Source organism: Ranitomeya imitator, chromosome 6 (assembly GCF_032444005.1).
Source record: "Ranitomeya imitator isolate aRanImi1 chromosome 6, aRanImi1.pri, whole genome shotgun sequence".
NCBI lineage: Eukaryota > Metazoa > Chordata > Amphibia > Anura > Dendrobatidae > Ranitomeya > Ranitomeya imitator.
This window is the reverse complement of record NC_091287.1, coordinates 453,765,354-453,786,308: the sequence shown is the minus strand read 5'-3', so window position 1 is coordinate 453,786,308 and position 20,955 is coordinate 453,765,354. Positions and strand designations below refer to the sequence as shown.

At 46.2% G+C, this 20,955-nt stretch overlaps 1 protein-coding gene across 1 annotated transcript in view; it reads right to left on the bottom strand.

The window, feature by feature from the left end:
* Positions 1 to 20,955, bottom strand: part of CPA6 (carboxypeptidase A6) — a 304,313-nt gene that overhangs the window by 93,820 nt on the left and 189,538 nt on the right. Inside the window, exon 3 of the mRNA XM_069731467.1 lies at positions 4,246 to 4,370. Within this exon, the coding sequence (XP_069587568.1) occupies positions 4,246 to 4,370 (125 nt within the window). The remainder of the gene's footprint in view (positions 1 to 4,245; positions 4,371 to 20,955) is intronic.

Here is a 20,955-nt window from a genome sequence, read left to right as displayed (position 1 = left end):
TTTATATCATGTTTTATGTTTTCGCGCTTTTATACGATAAAAACTATTTTATATAAAAAAAAATTATTTTTGCATCGCTTTATTCTGAGGACTATAACTTTTTATTTTTTTCTGATGATGCTGTATGGCGGCTCATTTTTTTTGCGGGACAAGATGACGTTTTCAGCGGTCCCATGTTTTTTTATATCCCTCTTTTGATCGCGTGTTATTTCACATTTTGTTTGGCGGTATGATAATAAAGCATTGTTTTTTGCCTGATTTTTTTTTTTTTTTTTTTAACGGTGTTCACTGAAGGTGTTAACTAGTGGGACAGTTTTATAGGTCGGGTCGTTACAGATGCGGCGAAACTAAATATGTGTACTCTTATTGGTTTTTTTATTTAGATAAAGAAATTTATTTATTGGAACAATATATATTTTTTTCTTTATTTAGGATTTTTTTTTTACACATGTAAATATTTTTTTTTTACTTGTTTACTTTGACTATATAGTGTCTAGGGTTGAGCGACCTTCACTTTTATAGGATCGGGTCGGGTTTCACGAAACCCGACTTTTGGAAAAGTCGGGTCGAGTGAAATCGGCCGATCCTATAAAAAAGTCGGGGTCGGGGTCGGCCGAAACTCGAAACCCAATGCAGTGCATTGGGTTTCCATGGTTCCCAGGGTCTGAAGGAGCGGAAACTCTCCTTCAGGCCCTGGGATCCATATTTAAGTGTAAAATATAGAATTAAAATAAAAAATATCCTTATACTTACCCTCTGACGCGCCCTGGTACTAACCGGGAACCTTCCTTCCTTAGAATCAGCCTTCCAGGACCTTCGGTGACGTCGCGGGTGACGTCGCGGCTTGTGATTGGCCGCGCGGCCGCCCATGTGACCGCTCGCGCGGCCAATCACAAGCCGCGACGTCACCCGCGACGTCACCGAAGGTCCTGGAAGGGCTGATTCTTAGGAAGGAAGGCTGTCGGAAGGAAGCAGGGCGCTTCCGAGGGTGAGTATATTCCTATTAGGTATATACTCACCCTCGGAAGCGCCCTGCTTCCTTCCGACAGCCTTCCTTCCTAAGAATCAGCCCTTCCAGGACCTTCGGTGACGTCGCGGGTGACGTCGCGGCTTGTGATTGGCCGCGCGAGCGGTCACATGGGCGGCCGCGCGGCCAATCACAAGCCGCGACGTCACCGCGACGTCACGGCAAGGTCCTAGAAGCGCGGATTCGAAGGAGGAAGGCTGCCGGTTAGTACCAGGGCGCGTCAGAGGGTAAGTATTGCAATATTTTTTATTTTAATTCTATATTTTACACTTTAATCTGAATTCCGATACCAATTCCCGATATCTTAAACATATCGGGAATCGGGATCGGAATTCCGATTCCAGATTCAAAAGATCGCCGACTTCATGGCCGACCCCCCACTGGGGTCGGGTCGGGTTTCATGAAACCCGACCTTGCCAAAAGTCGGCGACTTTTGAACAATTTCGACCCGTTTCGCTCAACCCTAATAGTGTCAGATCGCTGATCTGACACTTTGCCGTGCACGGTGTCAGATCAGCGATCTGACAGGCACTGCAGGAGGCTTGCTGGCGCCTGCTCTGAGCAAGTGCTTGCAAGCCACCACCCTGCAGGACCCGGAAGGAGCCCCGTGGCCATTTTGGATCAAGGGCCTGCACGGAGGAGGAGGTGGGAGACCCTCGGAGCAACGCGATCACATCGCGTTGCTCTGAGGGTCTCAGGGAAGCACTCACGGAGCCCCCTCCCTGCACAATGCTTCCCTATGCCGCCGGAATGCTGCGATCATGTTTGATCGCAGTGTTCCGGGGGTTAATGTGCCAGATGTCAGCTGTGATAGTCAGCTGACACCTGGCCCCGATCGGCCGCGCTCCCCCGGTGATGACGTACTAACCCGTTGGTGGTCATATGGGCCCATACCATCTCGACGGGATAGTAAGTCATATGCCAGAAAAAGGTTAAGGAAAAGGGACCATGATGGGGGGAATTATTACACGAAGAAACTAGCACAGGGGACATTATTACAAGAAGGGGCCAGGACGGGGGACATTATTACAGAAAGGTGCCCGTTTGGGGACATTCTTACATGGAGGGTGAACAGATATGTCTTTATAGTATCTAGAATGATACATCTGACCAACATGGAATGTAGAATGCTACATCTGACCAATGCATGCATCTGACCAACATGGTTGTGTGGGCCCAGGTCCAAATTTTGCACCAAGGACATCAGAGGCCCACTGTGGGCTGAAGCAAGTAGAAATTGTTTTTACCACCCATGAGAATGCAGGAATCAATGTGGTCCTTTCACCTTCTAGAGGCCTTATATCAGCTATATGCTATCTATGACCTCAGTGGTCTCTGTGTCCTGGGCTCCAAATTTCAAATTAATCTACAAAGATTTTCTGGTTAATCCGAAAGGTATCATAAAAGATCCAAAAAGTAAACTCATTTTACAATTTTCTCATATAATATTGATGACAATGTAAAGTTACATAAGTTTTACAATAAAAGATTAAATGAAATAATCTATTCTACTCAGTAGAACATATTGTACACAAACACTTAAAATATATTGATTTATTTCCTCAGTCTTCCTTTCTAATTCAGGTATATTCTTTGTTTAATTACTCAGAGAAAAAAGCTGCACATACTGGAACATTGAATCAATTTTGTCGCTGTTAATTCAGTCTGTATTTCAGGCAGAGTGTTCTACAATATAAGCAGTAAACCTTCCTGGGAGGTAAAACTTGTGCATAAACAGCACAAACATTTATTTTTTGTTTACAATCTTTTAATTTATAGAATTATTTTGTCATTTACTGTTCAAAATATAAGAATACTTAAATTGGTTGTCCAGTGAAAATAAAGTAGGATAGGTGATAACTTGCTGATTGGTGATCGGTGGGTGTCTGACCAGTCAGACCCGCACCAGTTGGCAGAAGGGGGAATTTTTAGCTCTGATGGGAAACTTTTATGCCTGTTACAAAATGGAGCAGCAAGCTGCATGCCCAACCTCAACTCCATTTATGCTCTTGGGACTACTGAAAAAAGCAGAGCGTAGTGTAAGGCAATCTGTCAGCAGGTTTTTGCTACTTCATCTGAGTGCAGCATGTTGTAGGTGAAGAGACGCTGAATCCAAAGATGTATCACTTAGTTTACTGGGTGCAACCGTTCGCACACACTCAGAGCTTTTAGATTTAGAATGAAGCAGAGCTGAGGAAGCAAGCTAACAACGCCCACAGCAGGCTCTTCATGTACAAATCCATAGACGGTGAAGTGTTTAGTTGTCAGACTAGTTTGGCAATGTTAATCTCTAAGTCTGCTTTCACACATCAGTTTTTTGCCATCAGTCACAATCCGTCAAATGTTGAAAAAAACGGATCCGTCGCAGATTGTGAAAAACTGATGCGACGGATCTGTTTTTTTTCGATGGATCCGACTAGCTGATCCAGCTAATTGGATCTCAAAAAAATTGGAGCATGCTCAGTTTAAGAAACTAAAATCAAAATAATTGATTTATACACGAGCAAAGCTACTTTCACACTTCCGTCTTTTCAGATCCGTCACAATCCGTCGATTTCTGAGAATGCAGGATCCTGCATTTTCCCATAGACTTGTATTAGCGATGGATTGTGATGAATAGCCATCCGTTTCATCAGTCGTGCACTGGATCCGTCATAAAATAGCGGTCCGTCGTGCAGAGAAAACATTCATTGTAACGTTTTTTGTGCACGTCGAAAAATTGGTCAGCGACGCATCCTGCGCTGGCCGTCATCGGCTACAATGGAAACCTATGGACGCAGGATCTGTCGCTGACCGTCACACACAGGAATCCATCAACGGATCCAGTTTTTCCCTTCTGAGCATGCCCGGAAGGATTTTCAAGTCTGGGAAAAATTTCTCTCTCTCCATTTTACTGCACCACGAAAACGGAAGTGTGAAAGTAGCCTAAGGCTGCCGTCACACTATCAGTATTTGGTCAGTATTTTACCTCAGTATTTGTAAGCTAAAACCAGGAGTGGAACAATTAGAGGAAAAGTATGATAAAAACATATGCACCACTTCTGTAATTATCACCCACTCCTGGTTTTGGCTTACAAATACTGAGGTAAAATACTGACCAAATACTGATAGTGTGACGGCAGCCTAAAGCGGCGGTGTAATGGAGAGGAAAGATCTGCCTTTTTTTCTTTGATAAATAACTTATATGAATTATCTATTAGTTTTGCACATGCCCTTACCTGTGCTGCACATTGGCTTTTCTCAGGTATGTCAGCAAAGCCTCAGAGCTGATATTAGATATGTGAACATCAGTGATGGTGTTATTTAGGATGTTGCTGAAACTGCTGGGCTGCCACAGATCCACCTGCAGTGCAAGAACTAACATGTTAACCACATTCATGTATCGTAGACAATGACACAGACACATACAGGGGACAGGCACCAATCGTAAACTCAGAAAGTGAAATGTCTTACAGTGATATGAAGAAATATATCCCTATTGCCTATTAACCCATTTACACCCGAAGGTGGTTTGCACGTTAGTGACCAGGCCAATTTTTATAATTCTAACCACTGTCACTTTATGAGATAATAATTCTGAAATGTTTCAACGGATCCCAGTGATTCTGATATTGTTTTTTCGCGACATATTGTACTTCATGATAGTCGTTGCGGTTCTCCTGTGGGCCAGTCCGGGCCTGGGTGCATGTAACTTTGGTGCAGAGCAGGTCTTGCATTCAATGCAACATTTTTTCAGGAGGCCCTCCTGTACATCTCGTGAAAGGGCTATTGAGGTGCTTCCTAATTGTTGGCAGCCCGGCCACTCACTGCATAGGCATTAACAGTATAGGAGACCCACTGTTTAATAATGGCCCTTTAAGAGTATTAATGCCTTCCTGATGCCCCTCTAAAAATAGGCTCTGTGACTTTAACAGTCCCTCCTTCATAAATGGAACAAGATGGGTCTGCTTATGTCTCACAATCACCACATGGCCAGCTAGTGTTGTTAAATGCTACAATGACATTTCTTGGTGAATGTATTTTTATTGGTTGAAATCACTGTTAAATTTGAAAAAAACGCGATGGTGGACGAACATTTTTGTTTGTTTGGGGTTAATTATTTTGCCTTATATACAGGTCATTACCCTGGAAATGATGTTCCTTAACATATTTCCCAGCAAAATCCATTTTGGTTTTGGTTTTGTATGTTTTTTGGTGCACCTGTAAAAATGGTGTGAAACTCTGACAACATTGCTTACAGCTGTGACTTAGGAGTCAGGAATGCTTCCAGAGGTGATCCCCATTATGTTCCTGTGTTATTTGAGCAGTGTTTCCATCATTTTTAGACATCTTTAGACCTTAAAAGGACCCCAGGGGGATCGCGTTAAAAATACTCGGGTCTCCCATAGACTTACATTGGGCTCGTTGCTCGGGTTGAGTACCTGAGTATTACAAATTGCTCAACTCGAGCAACGAGCACCCGAGCATTTTAGTGCACGCTCATCACTAGATTCAATACATGCCACTGTGCCTGCTTTACAATCGACAAATTGCTCCTATTTTTACCAGTGCTGATTACTTGGTGGCCACCCTGCTGGATCCACACTAAAAGGACAACGTACCATCATTACTTCTGTCACCGGAGCAGGATTGCAAAATGTGTGACTACAAAAACACGCTGGTAGAGAAACTACTATTGGTTTTCCCAACTTACAGTCAGGGCTCAATGAAAGAACAAGGCAGAGGTGGAGGAGGAAGTCACCAACGTAGCTGAGGCATCGCCAGCCCCTCGAAAGGCAGGGCTGAAATGTGGCAAAATGTTCTCAGCACGCCACAACATCCAGCAACATCATTTGTTATGGTACGTATAAGCAGGAGGAAGCATTTCAGCAACATGATGGAAGAGTATATGTTCACACGTCTTCACGTGCTTACTGATGGGTCTGCCCCATTTTCCAAATTAGACACATGGCCTGAACTTGCCCTTTATGCCTTGGATTTGCTGGCCTGCCCTGCGGCAAGTGTTCTGATGGAACGTATATTTATCATTGCAGGGGGTATAATCACATACAGGTGCATCTGCCTGTTAATATCCAACATGGGGAAGGTAACATTTCTGAAAATGAACCAGCCGTGGATCCCACAGGACTTATCCGTATCTATGGATGACTAAAGAACTATACCAGCAGCATCCAGCCAGTCTTCAACTGCCATTGGTTTTATTTGAGTGCCTGTTCCACAAACAAAAAAGCCCAAAAAACTGTGTTGGCTACCTCCTCCCCCACCTCTTCCACCTACACCTCCATGTCTACCTACTCCAGTTTGACCTCTGCCCCTTGGATGTAGCTTGTTAGTTTATTTTGGGTTCATTCTATGTTCTTTTAAGGTAGTTCCCTAAAAAAAAATGTGAAAAAAATACAAACAATACAAAAAGTAGTGTTGAATTACTCCTCCATTGCCTCTTCAACCTATACCGCCAAGTCATGCTGTTCTTCCACTTGGACTTACACCTCCTGGTTCCAGATTTCTAATTTGAGTTTTGTTAATTGTAGGTTGTTTTAAGTCAGTGCCATTAAAAAAAGAAACAACAAATAAAAAAAAATCCTGAAAAAAATTAAAAAAATGCAAAAATAACAAAAAACAGTGTTGGATTACACCTCCAATGTCTCTTCAACCTATGCCACCACGTCAATCTCTTCCTCCAATAGGTCCTACTCTTATTAGTTCTAAACTGCGAGTTTGAGTTTTGTTAATTGTAAGCTGTTTTAGGCTAGTGCCTTAAAAAACAGTTGGATTACTCCTCCCTTGTCTTTTAAACCTATACCGCCACGTCCACCTTTTTCTCCACTTGGTCCTATGCCTCCAGGTTCCAGATTGCTAGCTAGTTTTGTTATTTCTAGGTTGTTTTATGTCAGTTCCATTAAAAAAAAACTTTGGATAAAAAAAGTTTGGATTACTCTTTCCTTGTCTCTCCCGCTTATACTGCCATGTTCACCTACTCCTCCATTTGAACCTGTTATTTTTTTATTTCTGCTATGCTTAGCGTAGGGACAGGATGCAGTAGTAGTTAGGGACAGTATTAGGTTATGCTTGTGCCCAGTTTTTAACCCCTTCACGCTGCAGACCTTTTACATTTTTATGTTTTTGTTTTTTGCCCCCTTCTTCCCAGAGCTATAACTTTATTATTTTTCTATCAATATGGCCATGTGAGCACTTGTTTTATTGCAGGATGAGTTGTACTTTTGAACAACACCATTGGTTTTACCATATCTTTTTTGCAATCATATGCTGGGGTAATAGTGTGCGGGCCTCTGATGCTAATAAGCTGAATAAGCTTATCAAAAAGGCAAGCCCTGCTGTCGGCTGCAATCTGGACTCTCTTGAGGAGGTTGTGGAGAGAAGAACTCTGAGAAAGTGTAGGGCAATTATGAACAATAATGCACATCCACTATATGAGCTATTCATGAGACAGAAGAGCACCTTCAGTAACCGGCTAATACTTCTGAGGTGTAAGAAGGAAAAATATAGGAAATCGTTTGTGCCAACTGCTATGGGGATATACAACAATAACATTAGGGCTAAATCATAAAGGTGATTGTCTACTTTATTTCTTCTCTTTTTCAGTTCACCCGCTGTGTATGTCCTATTCTAATGTATAATGTCCTTCTGTCAACAAACTGTCATGTCATTTAAGTAATTCATTTTATGATTCTTATGATGTAAGTTGTGCTGCTGTGATACCATAATTTCCCACGGGATCAATAAAGTGTATCGTATCGTATCGTATCGTATCGTATATCATGTACTGGAAAACAGGAACAAAATTCCACTACTGCTATCCATTTTGTAAACCACATGTTGCTTTAAGTCTGTAGCTTACAGAATGGCAGGGTGGTACACTGGCCAAGGCACCGGCGAACACACAGGACTTTAGAGTCCTGTCGCGTTTACGTCATTGTGCAGCACAGAGACTTCTGTACGCCAGCATGATGACATCGCATTGGTTCATTCACACTTTGCCGGTGGACTCATCAGAATCCTGGATTAGGTGGATTACATGATGTTTTTTTATTTTAAATAAAGCTTGTAGTTTGACAGTAGAGGAGCTATGGACCCATCATACTGTGAAGAGAGGAGCTATGGGCACATCATACTGTGCATAGAGGATGTGGACCCATCAGACTGTGCATAGAGGAGCTGTGAACCCATCACACTGTGCATAGAGGAGCTGTGGACCCATCATACTGTGAAGAGAGGAGGTATGGGCACATCATACTGTGCATAGAGGATGTGGACCCATCATACTGTGAAGAGAGGAGCTATGGGCACATCATACTGTGCATAGAGGATGTGGACCCATCATACTGTGCGTAGAGGAGCTGTGAACCCATCACACTGTGCATAGAGGAACTGTGGACCCATCACACTGTGCATAGAGGAGCTGTGGACCCATCATACTTTGCATAGAGGATGTGGACCCATCATATTGTGCATAGAAGAGCTGTGGACCCATCATACTGTGCATAGAGGAGCTGTGGACCCATCATACTGTGCATTGAGGAGCTGTGGAGCCATCATACTGTGCATAGAGGAGCTGTGGAGCCATCATACTGTGCATAGAGGAGCTGTGGACCCATCATACTATGCATTGAGGAGCTGTGGACCCATCATACTGTGCATAGAGGATGTGGACCCATCATACTGTGCATAGAGGAGCTGTGGACCCATCATACTGTGCATAGAGGAGCTGTGGACCCATCATACTGTGAAGAGAGGAGGTATGGGCACATCATACTGTGCATAGAGGATGTGGACCCATCATACTGTGAAGAGAGGAGCTATGGGCACATCATACTGTGCATAGAGGATGTGGACCCATCATACTGTGCGTAGAGGAGCTGTGAACCCATCACACTGTGCATAGAGGAACTGTGGACCCATCACACTGTGCATAGAGGAGCTGTGGACCCATCATACTTTGCATAGAGGATGTGGACCCATCATATTGTGCATAGAAGAGCTGTGGACCCATCATACTGTGCATAGAGGAGCTGTGGACCCATCATACTGTGCATTGAGGAGCTGTGGAGCCATCATACTGTGCATAGAGGAGCTGTGGAGCCATCATACTGTGCATAGAGGAGCTGTGGACCCATCATACTGTGCATTGAGGAGCTGTGGACCCATCATACTGTGCATAGAGGATGTGGACCCATCATACTGTGCATAGAGGAGCTGTGGACCCATCATACTGTGCATAGAGGAGCTGTGGACCCATCATACTGCAGCGCCCCAGAGACCTGGTCGTTGCAGTATGACGCTCTGCCGCTAAGGGGAGTGATGGTACGTCTGATGGCACTAAAGGAGTTCTTCTGACCAGGTATCACCAGCACACAGTACACTTCACACTCCGGCCACTAGGGGGAGCAAAGGGTTTTATTTATTAGGCCACTCCTCACACTGGTAAAACTAGGGGTTGGATAGGAAGTTAGTCAGAAGCTGACTGGGTTGGATTCAGGCAACATCCCGTGGCAGGGGGTGTTGCGGGGAGAAGATTCAGGGGGGTCCTTGTCAGGCGGGGAACCTGGCAGGCACCTAGCGACCAGAATAGAACGCTACGGAACCGCGCCTGCACACCCCGCGGCGGTATCCCAAGAAAGAGACACGAAGCGAAGGATATTGTGGAACAGTGAGAAACGAGATCAAGCACAAAGGAGAGCCAGTAGGAGTCGTGCCCAGAGAACGGCAACATCCTACTGAGGCGCGTAACTGACTCTAGGCATTACTTCAAACTCCGCAGGACAGTTAATTATAGGTTGGCTGTCTCACCTAAACACCTAAGCAGACATAGGGGGCAACGCGTGGAGAGGGGCATCTCTAGGGTCCCGGAAGAGCTCCGAGCCTTCCCGTCAAACGGGTGCGTCCTAGCCATAACATACCTGGGGGACGTTGAACTAGAAAGATCTGGAACGAATTAGAAAGAACGAACGAACGTGAACAGAAGTTGTGAGGACTATTCCGAATGCTCAGCAGGGTAGCACTACAACACACAGGTGCTATTGGTAGGCAACGATTTCCACCTGCAAAGGGAACTCTGGATGTGCCCATCGGACCGGCCGGTCTCAGCCAGCCCTGTTAACCATGCTCTGTATTGAGGATCTTGAAGTCTTCAGTAAAGAGGTAAAGAGACTGCATTCCTGTGTCCTCGTTATTGACTGCACCTCACACCATCACCATCCACCTTACTGGGAAGCCCTGCGGACATACTTCACCTGTGGGAAGGTATACCATCTGGCTACTATTCCATCACCCCAGCGGACCCCAGAGCAGCGTCGGTCACCCTGACTGAAGACCACAGGTGGCGTCACAAATCCCTGACAAACTGCACCACCTTCATTGGACACCCCTTAGCAGGGTCACGGACTGGGTCTAGCCACCATGACAGCCTCAGAACCGAACCCGAGAGGCCCGGTACCGAGAACTCATGGCCCTGTGTCTGGGGGCGCTCCAACTTGGCGTCACGAACAGGATCGTACTTAAGCCTGAGAAGCAGGTCATGTGTGCCTTGGAAACGTGTTGGAAACGTGTTTGAACTGTGATTTATTGCAAAGACTGTGTATTGCTATCTGCCGCAAGATTCCCGCCAAAACTGCTGCCATTGCAGCGCCACGAGGAGCGCAGGAGAAGAAGAACGGCGTGGAAGTGGGCGTGAGCAAGCTGAAGAGCGTGAAAGATAATGGCCGCCCAGTCTAAATATTTCTGTACCTTGAGGACGTGTCCGTCAGCAGCCGAGATCCGGCTCCTGATCCTCAATGGAGGGCGGAGAAACAAGAAACGAAACCGCCCACGAAGGAGAGAGTGGGAAAGAGACCAGGAAGTGACCCACGTGGAGGACGCCATGGCCAGTTGCTCAGACCCAGAATGCGGGGTTGAAGCCGAGGACTCCCCCTGCTACCCGGACGAGCACAGTAGCCAGATCTCCACAGATGGGACCGGTCTCCTGCAGACTGAACTGGAGGACTTGATGGAGCAGCTCCTCCAGTTGCGGATAGGGACCAAGGCCTCGGGCCAGGAGGCGCTGGCAGAGGATTCCCTGACGTCGGTTCCGTTGCCATCACTGGAGCCAGCCGCGATGGAGGAAGCCGCACCGACCGGTGAGTCCGCCGACCCCACCCCGCCAGCGGAGGACTTGCTGATAGGCCTGGTCGCAGCGCCCCCTCTCCCTGGGACCCATACACTCCAACACCTCCTGCAATGGGATCAGGCCACGGGCATGGAGCACTTCTTAAAGGCCCCGATCTTGCCGCTCACCATGCCAGGCGAGGTCTATGCGGAGCGCACGGTGTGCCGCTGGGTGAACCCGGGATCCGACTCCATGGGGTTCCCCGGGGTGAAGACACAGGAAGGGGAGATGGTGGAGGCCCTCAGCTGGGAAGCCTACCAGGCCCAGCTAGACCGGCAGCGGGAGAAGAGAGAGAAGGAGTACCAGGCCCAGCGAGAGGCCCACTACCAGCGGGACCTCGCGGTGAAGGACCGGGCCCGCAAAGATCGTACCATCCACCAGGCCCCGCGCAGGCAAGACACCGTCGTGGACTTCAAGCTCCATGGGGGATAGGGCTTTATCAAGAAGCCGGACCTGTATGCAGAGGTCTTCGTGAACCGGAGGGATGTGGAGTCCCATCTCCGAGAGGGACACCCGGACCGTGACCTTTACCCAGGGGATGAGGTCACCTACACCCGGCACTTCGGAGAAAGGGGGTGGTTCGCCCTTAACCTCCACAAGCGGCAAGGCCCCGTGACAAACCCGACTAAAGTGTCGGAGAAGCCACCTTCTATGAGGCGAATATCATTATACTCAAAAAGGAGGGGAAGGACCCACTAGACTGTGGATCTTACCAGCCTATATCACTGGTCAATGTAGATTATAAGATCTTCACCAAAATCCTGGCCACCAGGCTGAACTTGATTTACTAAACCTCATTCACCCAGACCAAACAGGCTTCATGCCTGGTAAAAATACTTCCATTAACATTAGACGGGTCCAATCGGTAGTCCAATATAGCTCACTGGTGTTGGATAACTCTTGGGCATTGGCGTCGCTGGACGCGGCCAAGGCCTTTGACTCCCTTGAGTGGCCCTTTTTATTAGCTTGTTTGAAAAAATACGGCTTTGGTGACAAATTTCTTAAATGGGTGAGACTGCTGTATATGAAGCCTAGGGCCCGGATTATTATAAATGGTTCCATTTCTAAACCCATTTCTCTGTTTAGGGGGACACGACAGGGATGCCCTCTTCGCCCTGGCATTGGAAGCATTGGCGATACAAATAAGATCCTCTTCTGCCATTAAAGGAATACACATAGCTGATCGGGTAGATACCATTGGCCTGTATGCTGATGACATGGTAATATTCATGGATCAGGTGGAGGAAACGCTACCGTGAGTAATAGCCACTATAGATAACTTTAGTAGATATTCAGGTTTATATATAAACTGGGACAAATCCGTGTTGATGCCCCTTTCCCACTCTCCAATGCCCGATTTAGAGACTTTGTCCCCCCTTCCTGTTGTGTCTAGTTTTAAATATTTGGGTATATACATATCTCAGCATGGTAGAACTGACTTGCAACTCAATGTATTTCCACTGTTAGAATTAGTCAAATCTAAGTTTGCGGCCTGGAGCAAACTCCCTTTATCCGTAGCTGGTCGTATTAATTTAATTAAAATGATTCTGCTTCCCAAATTCAGTTACTGCCTCCAACATAGTGCCACGCCGGTGCCTAGGTCCTTTTTCGCGACACTAAACTCTCAACTTACCACCTTCATATGGGGGAAATCTAGACCTAAACTCAAACTGTCTACACTGCAGAGGCCAAAACAGGGAGGAGGAGCGGCGCTCCCGGATTTTTATTTATATTACCTGGCCGGTCAGGCAAAAGCTCTCTACCCGTGGATGCCCAATAATTGCCTCCCCAATTCGGAAAACCATTTAATTCATTCGGCTCAAATTGATTGCCCATTAAACTTTTTGGAGGCGGAGAAAATCAGTGCTCCCCGACTGCTACCCCTGCTCCGGCTGGCGCGTTTAGTTTGGAGACAAATTAAAAAAATTACGGGATATGTAGATATTATAGCAGAGATGCCCCTATGGAACAATAGTTATTTCTCCACTCTACTAAATCATCCATCTACAGATTTCTGGATGAGGCATGGGGTCTTCTCAATAGGTGATTTGTATGATGGAGGGGTCTTTGTGTCTTTTGAACAATTGCAAACTAAATATGATATACCGAGATCCCAATTTTTTCGGTACTTACAGCTGAGGTCAGCCGTTCAAACACATATGAGGTACGTGGGCACAGGTCGGGCTATATCTTCTTTACCCTTGATAGGAAGTCTTAAGTCGCAGGGCCCCCAGGGTCTTATCTCTTCCTTATACACCTATATGCTATCTTCGGGAGCCGCAGCCACAGTCAACTCCATTAGAGAGAAATGGGGGGTACTGCTTTCCAATATGCAGGAGGAGGATTGGGAGGATATTCTTGAATCTCCGGTTAAAGTATCCCCGTCAGTTAATAATAGGATGACTCAACTGTATATAATACATCAGTGGATGCTTTCCTGAAACGGAAAGTACTTGCAAGCAGCATAATACAAAGAATAGCAGGTGTCCACAGGTAGGAATTGGTTGGCTGTGTAAATTTAGAAACTAATCCGCAGCATTGCACGCTTGGCGGTTCCAAGCGCTGTGGATTAGACTGGGGTGGAAAGAGATGATTTGCATAGCTCCGCCTACTGCAAAGGATTCTGGGTAAACCTGCTATTCTTTGTATTATGCTGCTTGCAAGTACTTTCCGTTTCAGGAAAGCATCCACTATGTATTTCCTTTAAGTAGAGGGCTTTTCGGTCTCTTTCGTCCCGCTACATTTAGCCCAACTTGGGTCTCTCCCTAAGGTGGCTAGCATATATGTATAATACATCAAGCATACCTAACCCCGATACGTCTTTTTAAAATGGGTCGATTCCAAACATCAGAATGTGTGCGGTGTCATTCGTCAGATGCAGACTTTGTACATATGATATGGGGATGTCCTATAATTCTTCAATATTGGAAGGAAGTGACATTACTATTAACATCATTGCTGCTGATACCTGTTCCCCTTGACCGCACTCTTTATGGCACGTAAGGTATTGGCGCTGAGATGGATGGGAAGCTCCTGTCCATCTAGAAGAACCTGGATTGACTTGGTTAACTCAATCATCCCGTATGAACGCACGCTATATCAGAACAGAGGCTGTCCGGGAAAATTTGACAAGATATGGGGTCGATGGAATTCTTCCCATCTTACCCTTTAGAGATATCAGGTTGGTGTCTTCTTTGGTGGTGGCCGGGGACACTGCATGGAGGGATAGGCACGAGGTTACGCGGCGTATTAGTTAGCAACTAGAGTAGGCATAGACTTAATTTAAGAGTCTTAGGTTTTTTTGTTTTTCTTACCTATGTAATACATGTGTTACTATGAAGTTGTTATTCGCAACAAATACAAGATAACACGGACTGTGGGTTGAAGTACCTTTTATTACGTGTTTAATGTGTACACTTTATATGCTACATACTGTGTTTCTCAATCTAACTGTACATTGTATGTAACATAATTGATTTTGTTACTAATAAACGAATTTAAAAAAAAAAAAGTGTCGGAGAAGCCGTTCCCCATAGCCAAGGTGCTCCCTTGCGACCGGACAACCACTGTCATCAATACTACGGTGGTTACTCCAACCTGCACTGTCGTCAAGACCACTACCTGCACCGTGGATACCACTACCACAGTGGTAGCTGAAGGATCGGCTTCTGGAGTGGTTAGTACCCAGGCTGTTCCGGGGTCCAGAACAGTAGCCACCCAAACCCCTGCTTGGAGCGAAGGAGCTCCTGGGACCACACCTGGTGGCCGCAGGTATCCGGGTGGATGACCCCGCCCACTGCTGCCTGCGAAACTACAAATGTTGCAGAAATAAACCTCGAAAACCTGGAAATGTACATAGTTAACTCTTTATCTTCTTGCTGCTGCTTTAAACCCGTCTAGGGTTATTTCTTAAAGGGATCCCTTTGTTTACCCGGGATCCCTCTTCATTTTGGTTTGTTTGTTTATCAGTGTTCTAAAAGATTGCCGGATCATGAACAGTGAATGATTCCAAAACTGTTTTGTACATAGTTGCACCTTCTTAAAGGTGCCCTCTACTGGTTTTACAAAAGAAGGAAGACTTTGCGAAGAGACTGTTTTGAATACAGCACTGAAGGTCTTGCATTCTAACAGACTTGCAGACAGAGAGAATCTGCACTACCTCGAAGAGACTTTGTTCCCTCTTAAAGGGAATGTTTACTTGTTGCACTGAAGTATAATGTTGCCTTAAGAAAGTTAGAATTGTAATAATGTTGAGATTTAGGAACTGTTGATAATGTTGTTAAAGACCGAGGACAGGAAAAGTTGGAAGCCGAATTTCAACATAGTGAACCCATAGGGGTTAGTTAGAGAGTCCTCCTGAAAACCATAGAGAGATGGTTAGTTGCGTTAACAGAAGAACAGATGACAGTAGGCCCAGACAAGGAGCTGGGCGGTCCTGCATTTGTAGAGTCAGAAAAAAAAAGTTGAGTTTGTTTTATAGTGTCTTAGAGTAAGCCTTTAGTGGGTTCAGCCTATATGCCCTTAAAGGAAAAGTTAAATTATTGTTTAAGCATTTGCACTTAGTAGAATACCCGGCTGGGTAATAGGAATTATTTATAGTCTATAGCAGTGATTTTCAACCTTTTTTGAGCCGCGGCACACTTTTTATACTTAAAAAATCCCGAGGCACACCACCAACCAAAATGGCACAAAATGGTGCGTCCAGGTTTGAGATGAAAGTCTGCAGTCATTCTATGTGACTGCAGGCTTCTGAATTCTCACAGCGCAAGCACTGCACACTTTCAGGATTCTCCCTTGCCGGTGGCCAGAGTGGACGGTCATGACAGCACAAGTATGTGATTTGGATACTTCTGGCCACATTCTAACTAGACGTGTCCGGCCTCAGTCAATTCATTTTCATTGAATGAGGCCACACATGTCTAGTCAGCACGTGACCGCATGTATGTAAACCGCCAACATCAGAGAATTATGATAGCAGTATGCACTGTGAGAATTCAGAAGTCTGCAGTCACATAGTATGACTGCAGACTCATCACAACCTTGGACATCACCTTTAATGTTCCTAACATAAATAAAAATATGAGAATTAGTATCACAAAAAAAACACATTTACATCCAAGTACCTGATAGATGACGTTGTTTGTGGAGTCGCCTCTTTCTTTTCATCTTCACCTTGTCCAGATGCCATGATGACTTCTCATCCACCGGCAGAGCTCGTTTCTGCAGACTTCCATCTTCTCCTGTCTTCTGCAGCACATCCCGACACAACACCCTTAAAGATAGCAGTGTTATTATAATGCTCCGGAATAACAATATCTGCCCTAGGCTGAGCCCCTGAGTAAATAATTGCCCCTCACTTTATTCCCAGCACATAATATGACCCTCACTGTCCCTCTTATGGTACATGCCATCCACACTACCCTCTCTCTCTTTTCCATACTTCACACTGCCTTCTCATACGGTGTCCCTCATAGAGAGCCCAGTCTCTCTACTGTGCCCCTTCATTACACTCCTCCTACTTGGCATACTGTCTCCTCCTGGCTGTTACCCTCACACTACTCAGTATCTATTATGTGTCCACTCACACTTTCATCCCCCCATACTGTCTGCACACATTTCTAATAGCCTCCTCCTGTACATCCCCCCTTGCTAACATACCCCTTTGCTCTCTGCATTTTTCCTCCTCACACATTCCCCCCTCACACATTTCCCCGACTCCCCATACTGTCCTCACACATCCCATCACCGTTGCTCCCAGTACTGTCAGCACACATTTTTCCCCTCGCTACTGTGTCCACCCCCATCTCCCCACTCACCCCCACAGAATATATCCACTCCCCTTCCGATAGAATAAATCCATCCCCTTCCACAGAATAAATGCACCCTGCCCCACACATGCTAAATAAATTCCAGCCCCCCCACGTACACACTGAATAAATCCCCCCCACACACTGAATAAATCCCCCCACACACTGAATAAATCCCCCCCACATACTGAATAAATCCCCCCCACACACTGAATAAATCCCCCCCACACACTTAATAAATCCCCCCACACACTTAATAAATCCCCCCACACACTTAATAAATCCCCCCCACACACTTAATAAATCCCCCCACACACTTAATAAATCCCCCCACATACTCCCCATAAACCCACCCCACGCTGAATCTTCGGTGTCTTCAGCTCCACAGCACAGGAGCACTTACCACCAAGTCTCTTCTTTCTCCTGCGCGCCGGATAGTGACGTCAGCAGCGTGATCACATGACTTGATCACGCTGCTGGCGTCGCTCTGACCCAGCGGTCAGAGCCTCAATTGTACTCGCAGCTGGTAGATGTCTGCGAGTACAATTGATCTCCGGGAGCCGGCGCGCTGCAGCTTCTCTGTGCCGGCTGTCAGCTTGACAGTCGGCACAGAGAACAGCTGACTCCCGTTCCCCGCGGCACACCCGACCGTGTGCCGCGGCACACTGGTTGAAAAACACTGGTCTATAGAATAGGATGTTATTTAAAATATTTAAACTTGCTTTTGTTTGTAACGTTCAAGTGTCCTCACCTCCCATAAAGGGAAGCTTTGTTATATTTACTTGTTTCAAGCATTCCAAAATTTTGTATGTCTTTTGCTGACATGTATTGTTGTTCTTCTTCCCAGTCCAGGAATACTGGATTTAACCGGGGGGGGGGAGTGCAGCGCCCCAGAGACCTGGTCGTTGCAGTATGACGCTCTGCCGCTAAGGGGAGTGATGGTATGTCTGATGGCACTAAAGGAGTTCTTCTGACCAGGTATCACCAGCACACATTATACTTCACACTCCGGCCACTAGGGGGAGCAAAGGGTTTTATTTATTAGGCCACTCCTAACACTGGTAAAACTAGGGGTTGGATAGGAAGTTAGTCAGAAGCTGACTGGGTTGGATTCAGGCAACATCCCGTGGCAGGGGGTGTTGCCGGGAGAAGATTCAGGGGGGTCCCTGTCAGGCGTGGGAACCTGGCAGGCACCTAGCGACCAGAATAGAACGTTACGGAACCGCGCCTGCACACCCCGCGGCGGTATCCCAAGAAAGAGACATGAAGCGAAGGATATTGTGGAACAGTGAGAAACGAGATCAAGCACAAAGGAGAGCCAGTAGGAGTCGTGCCCGGAGAACGGCAACATCCTACTGAGGCGCGTAGCCGGTGGCCGGAACACCGAGGAAGTAACTGACTCTAGGCATTACTTCAAACTCCGCAGGACAGTTAATTATAGGTTGGCTGTCTCACCTAAACACCTAAGCAGACATAGGGGGCAACGCGTGGAGAGGGGTGTCTCTAGGGTCCTGGAAGAGCTCCGAGCCTTCCCGTCAAACGGGTGTGTCCTAGCCATAACATACCTGGGGGACGTTGAACTAGAAAGATCTGGAACGAATTAGAAAGAACGAACGAGAACAGAAGTTGTGAGGACTATTCCGAATGCTCAGCAGGGTAGCACTACAACACACAGGCGCTATTGGTAGGCAACAATTTCCACCTGCAAAGGGAACTCTGGATGTGCCCATCGGACCGGCCGGTCTCAGCCAGCCCTGTTAACCGTGCTCTGGATTGAGGATCCTGAAGTCTTCAGTAAAGAGGTAAAGAAACTGCAATCCTGTGTCGTCGTTATTGACTGCACCTCACACCATCACCATCCACCTTACTGGGAAGCCCTGAGGACATACTTCACCTGTGGGAAGGTATACCATCTGGCTGCTATTCCATCACCCCAGCGGACTCCAGAGCAGCGTCGGTCACCCTGACCGAAGACCACAGGTGGCGTCACAAATCCCTGACAAACTGCACCACCTTCATTGGACGCCCTTTAGCAGGGTCACGGACCGGGTCTAGCCACCGTGACAGCCTCAGAACCGAACCCGAGAGGCCCGGTACCGAGAACTCATGGCCCTGTGTCTGGGGGCGCTCCAACACTGTGCATAGAGGATGTGGACCCATCATACCGTGCATAGAGGAGCTGTGGACCCATCATACTGTGTGTACGGAAGCTGTGGACTCCTCATTGTGTGTATAGGGGAGCTGTAGGGGAAATATATTGTGAATATTGGAGCTTTGGGTTCCTCATACTGTTTATAGGGGAGCTGTACATGGGGGACTCAGGTTACATTATTAAATGTTAAATGGGCACTTAAGAAGCCTTATTGTCATAGGGACACGCAGAGTTCTGTGACTGTCAGAAGTAGCATTATTTCTTTCTAGGGACTAAATGTGGACACTGTTTTCACAGTGGCACAGAGGTGGCATTATTATGTGGGGCAGTGAGCAGAGCCCTGTTTTTCTGTTTTTGTACAGCAGGTGCATTTTTAGGGAGACTTACAACAGCAGCAGCTCAGTATTTGGGTATCAGCTGGATGAGGCGTTTGTGCAGGTTGGGGATAGATGGGACGGTGCTGGAAATGTGAGAAGTCGGATATGTCTTTGCTGTAATATCTGCAGTCGAGCATTAAACCAAAGAAAAGAGTGGGCCTTAGAGCAATTCTTGAAAACATATATCGAAATGTTATTGAAAAAATTCTGACAAAATAATAATATTATCATAAAAGCATTTAAATACAGAGAAAATCAGGGTGTAATGACATCAAGGTGCCACGTCCGCAAAACAATTAGTAAGGTTGTAGTCAAAAATAAATAATACAGATATGCATGCAAATAGCCAAGTATAGAGTATACTACAAAATCATGTAGTGGTGACCGTTGGAAGTTTCTATTCATAAATTCATACAGAAACCCAGAGTATAAAACAGCTGTGTAATACAGGTGAACATCCGGGTCAAAGTAATGATGCAGAAAGAATAATAAAGTCCAACGAACACGTATTATAGAGTTAGGTCAATACTAATAAGATTATACTGAGGCACAAATCCGTAAATGACATGCAGTGAGTTATGTCAGACATAATAAAGGGGAAGAAATGCCCATAATGAACCAACCTGGATGCAGGACGTGGAAAGACCTGGAGGACCCTGAGAAGAGCCCTGTTTTTCTGTTTTTGTACAGCAGGTGCATTGCTAGGGACGCTTACCACAGCAGCTCAGTATTTGGGTATCAGCAGGATGAGGAGTTTGTGCAGGTTGGAGCTAGATGGGTCGGTGCTGGAAATGTGAGAAGTCAAATACGTTTTTGTTGTAATATCTGCAGACGAGTCCTGGCTGGAGAAGTTGTCTTGTCGGTCGGGGCCAGATGGAAAAATGGGAAAAGTGAACAACTCCAGCAGAAAGAATGTCATTTGTAAGTCACTATCTGTAACTGTACTGTAAACTCCTATATGTTCTGCAATAGTGGTATCTACTGCACCATATGGCGGTAATATCAGTGTATTTTTATAGAGATTTATTTTCAGTAATACCATGGCCATTGGCAGATGGCAGTCTTCTCTCACTATGGTCACATTCCACAGGGGCTCTTCTGGGGTATCACTACTTCCTCTTACAGGTACATCTCACATGAGGTGGGGAGCAAGAAGGTAAAAGTGAGGCTGTACAGCAGACAGGCCAGCAGCAGGGTGAGAACCTCAAAAGGGCACACACTGTTCGCATTTTGTGATGAGAAGACAGTGGAGGAAGTGGAGAAGGCAGAGGCAACATATAGATTGTAAGCTTGAGAGCAGGGCCCTCACTCCTCCTGGTCTGTATGTGTCCCCACTGAATTGTAAAGTACTGCGGAATATGTTAGTCTATAGAAATGAAATTAACATGGACAGGGAAGAGGCTAGGAACGGCTGTAGTGCACAGTAGCAG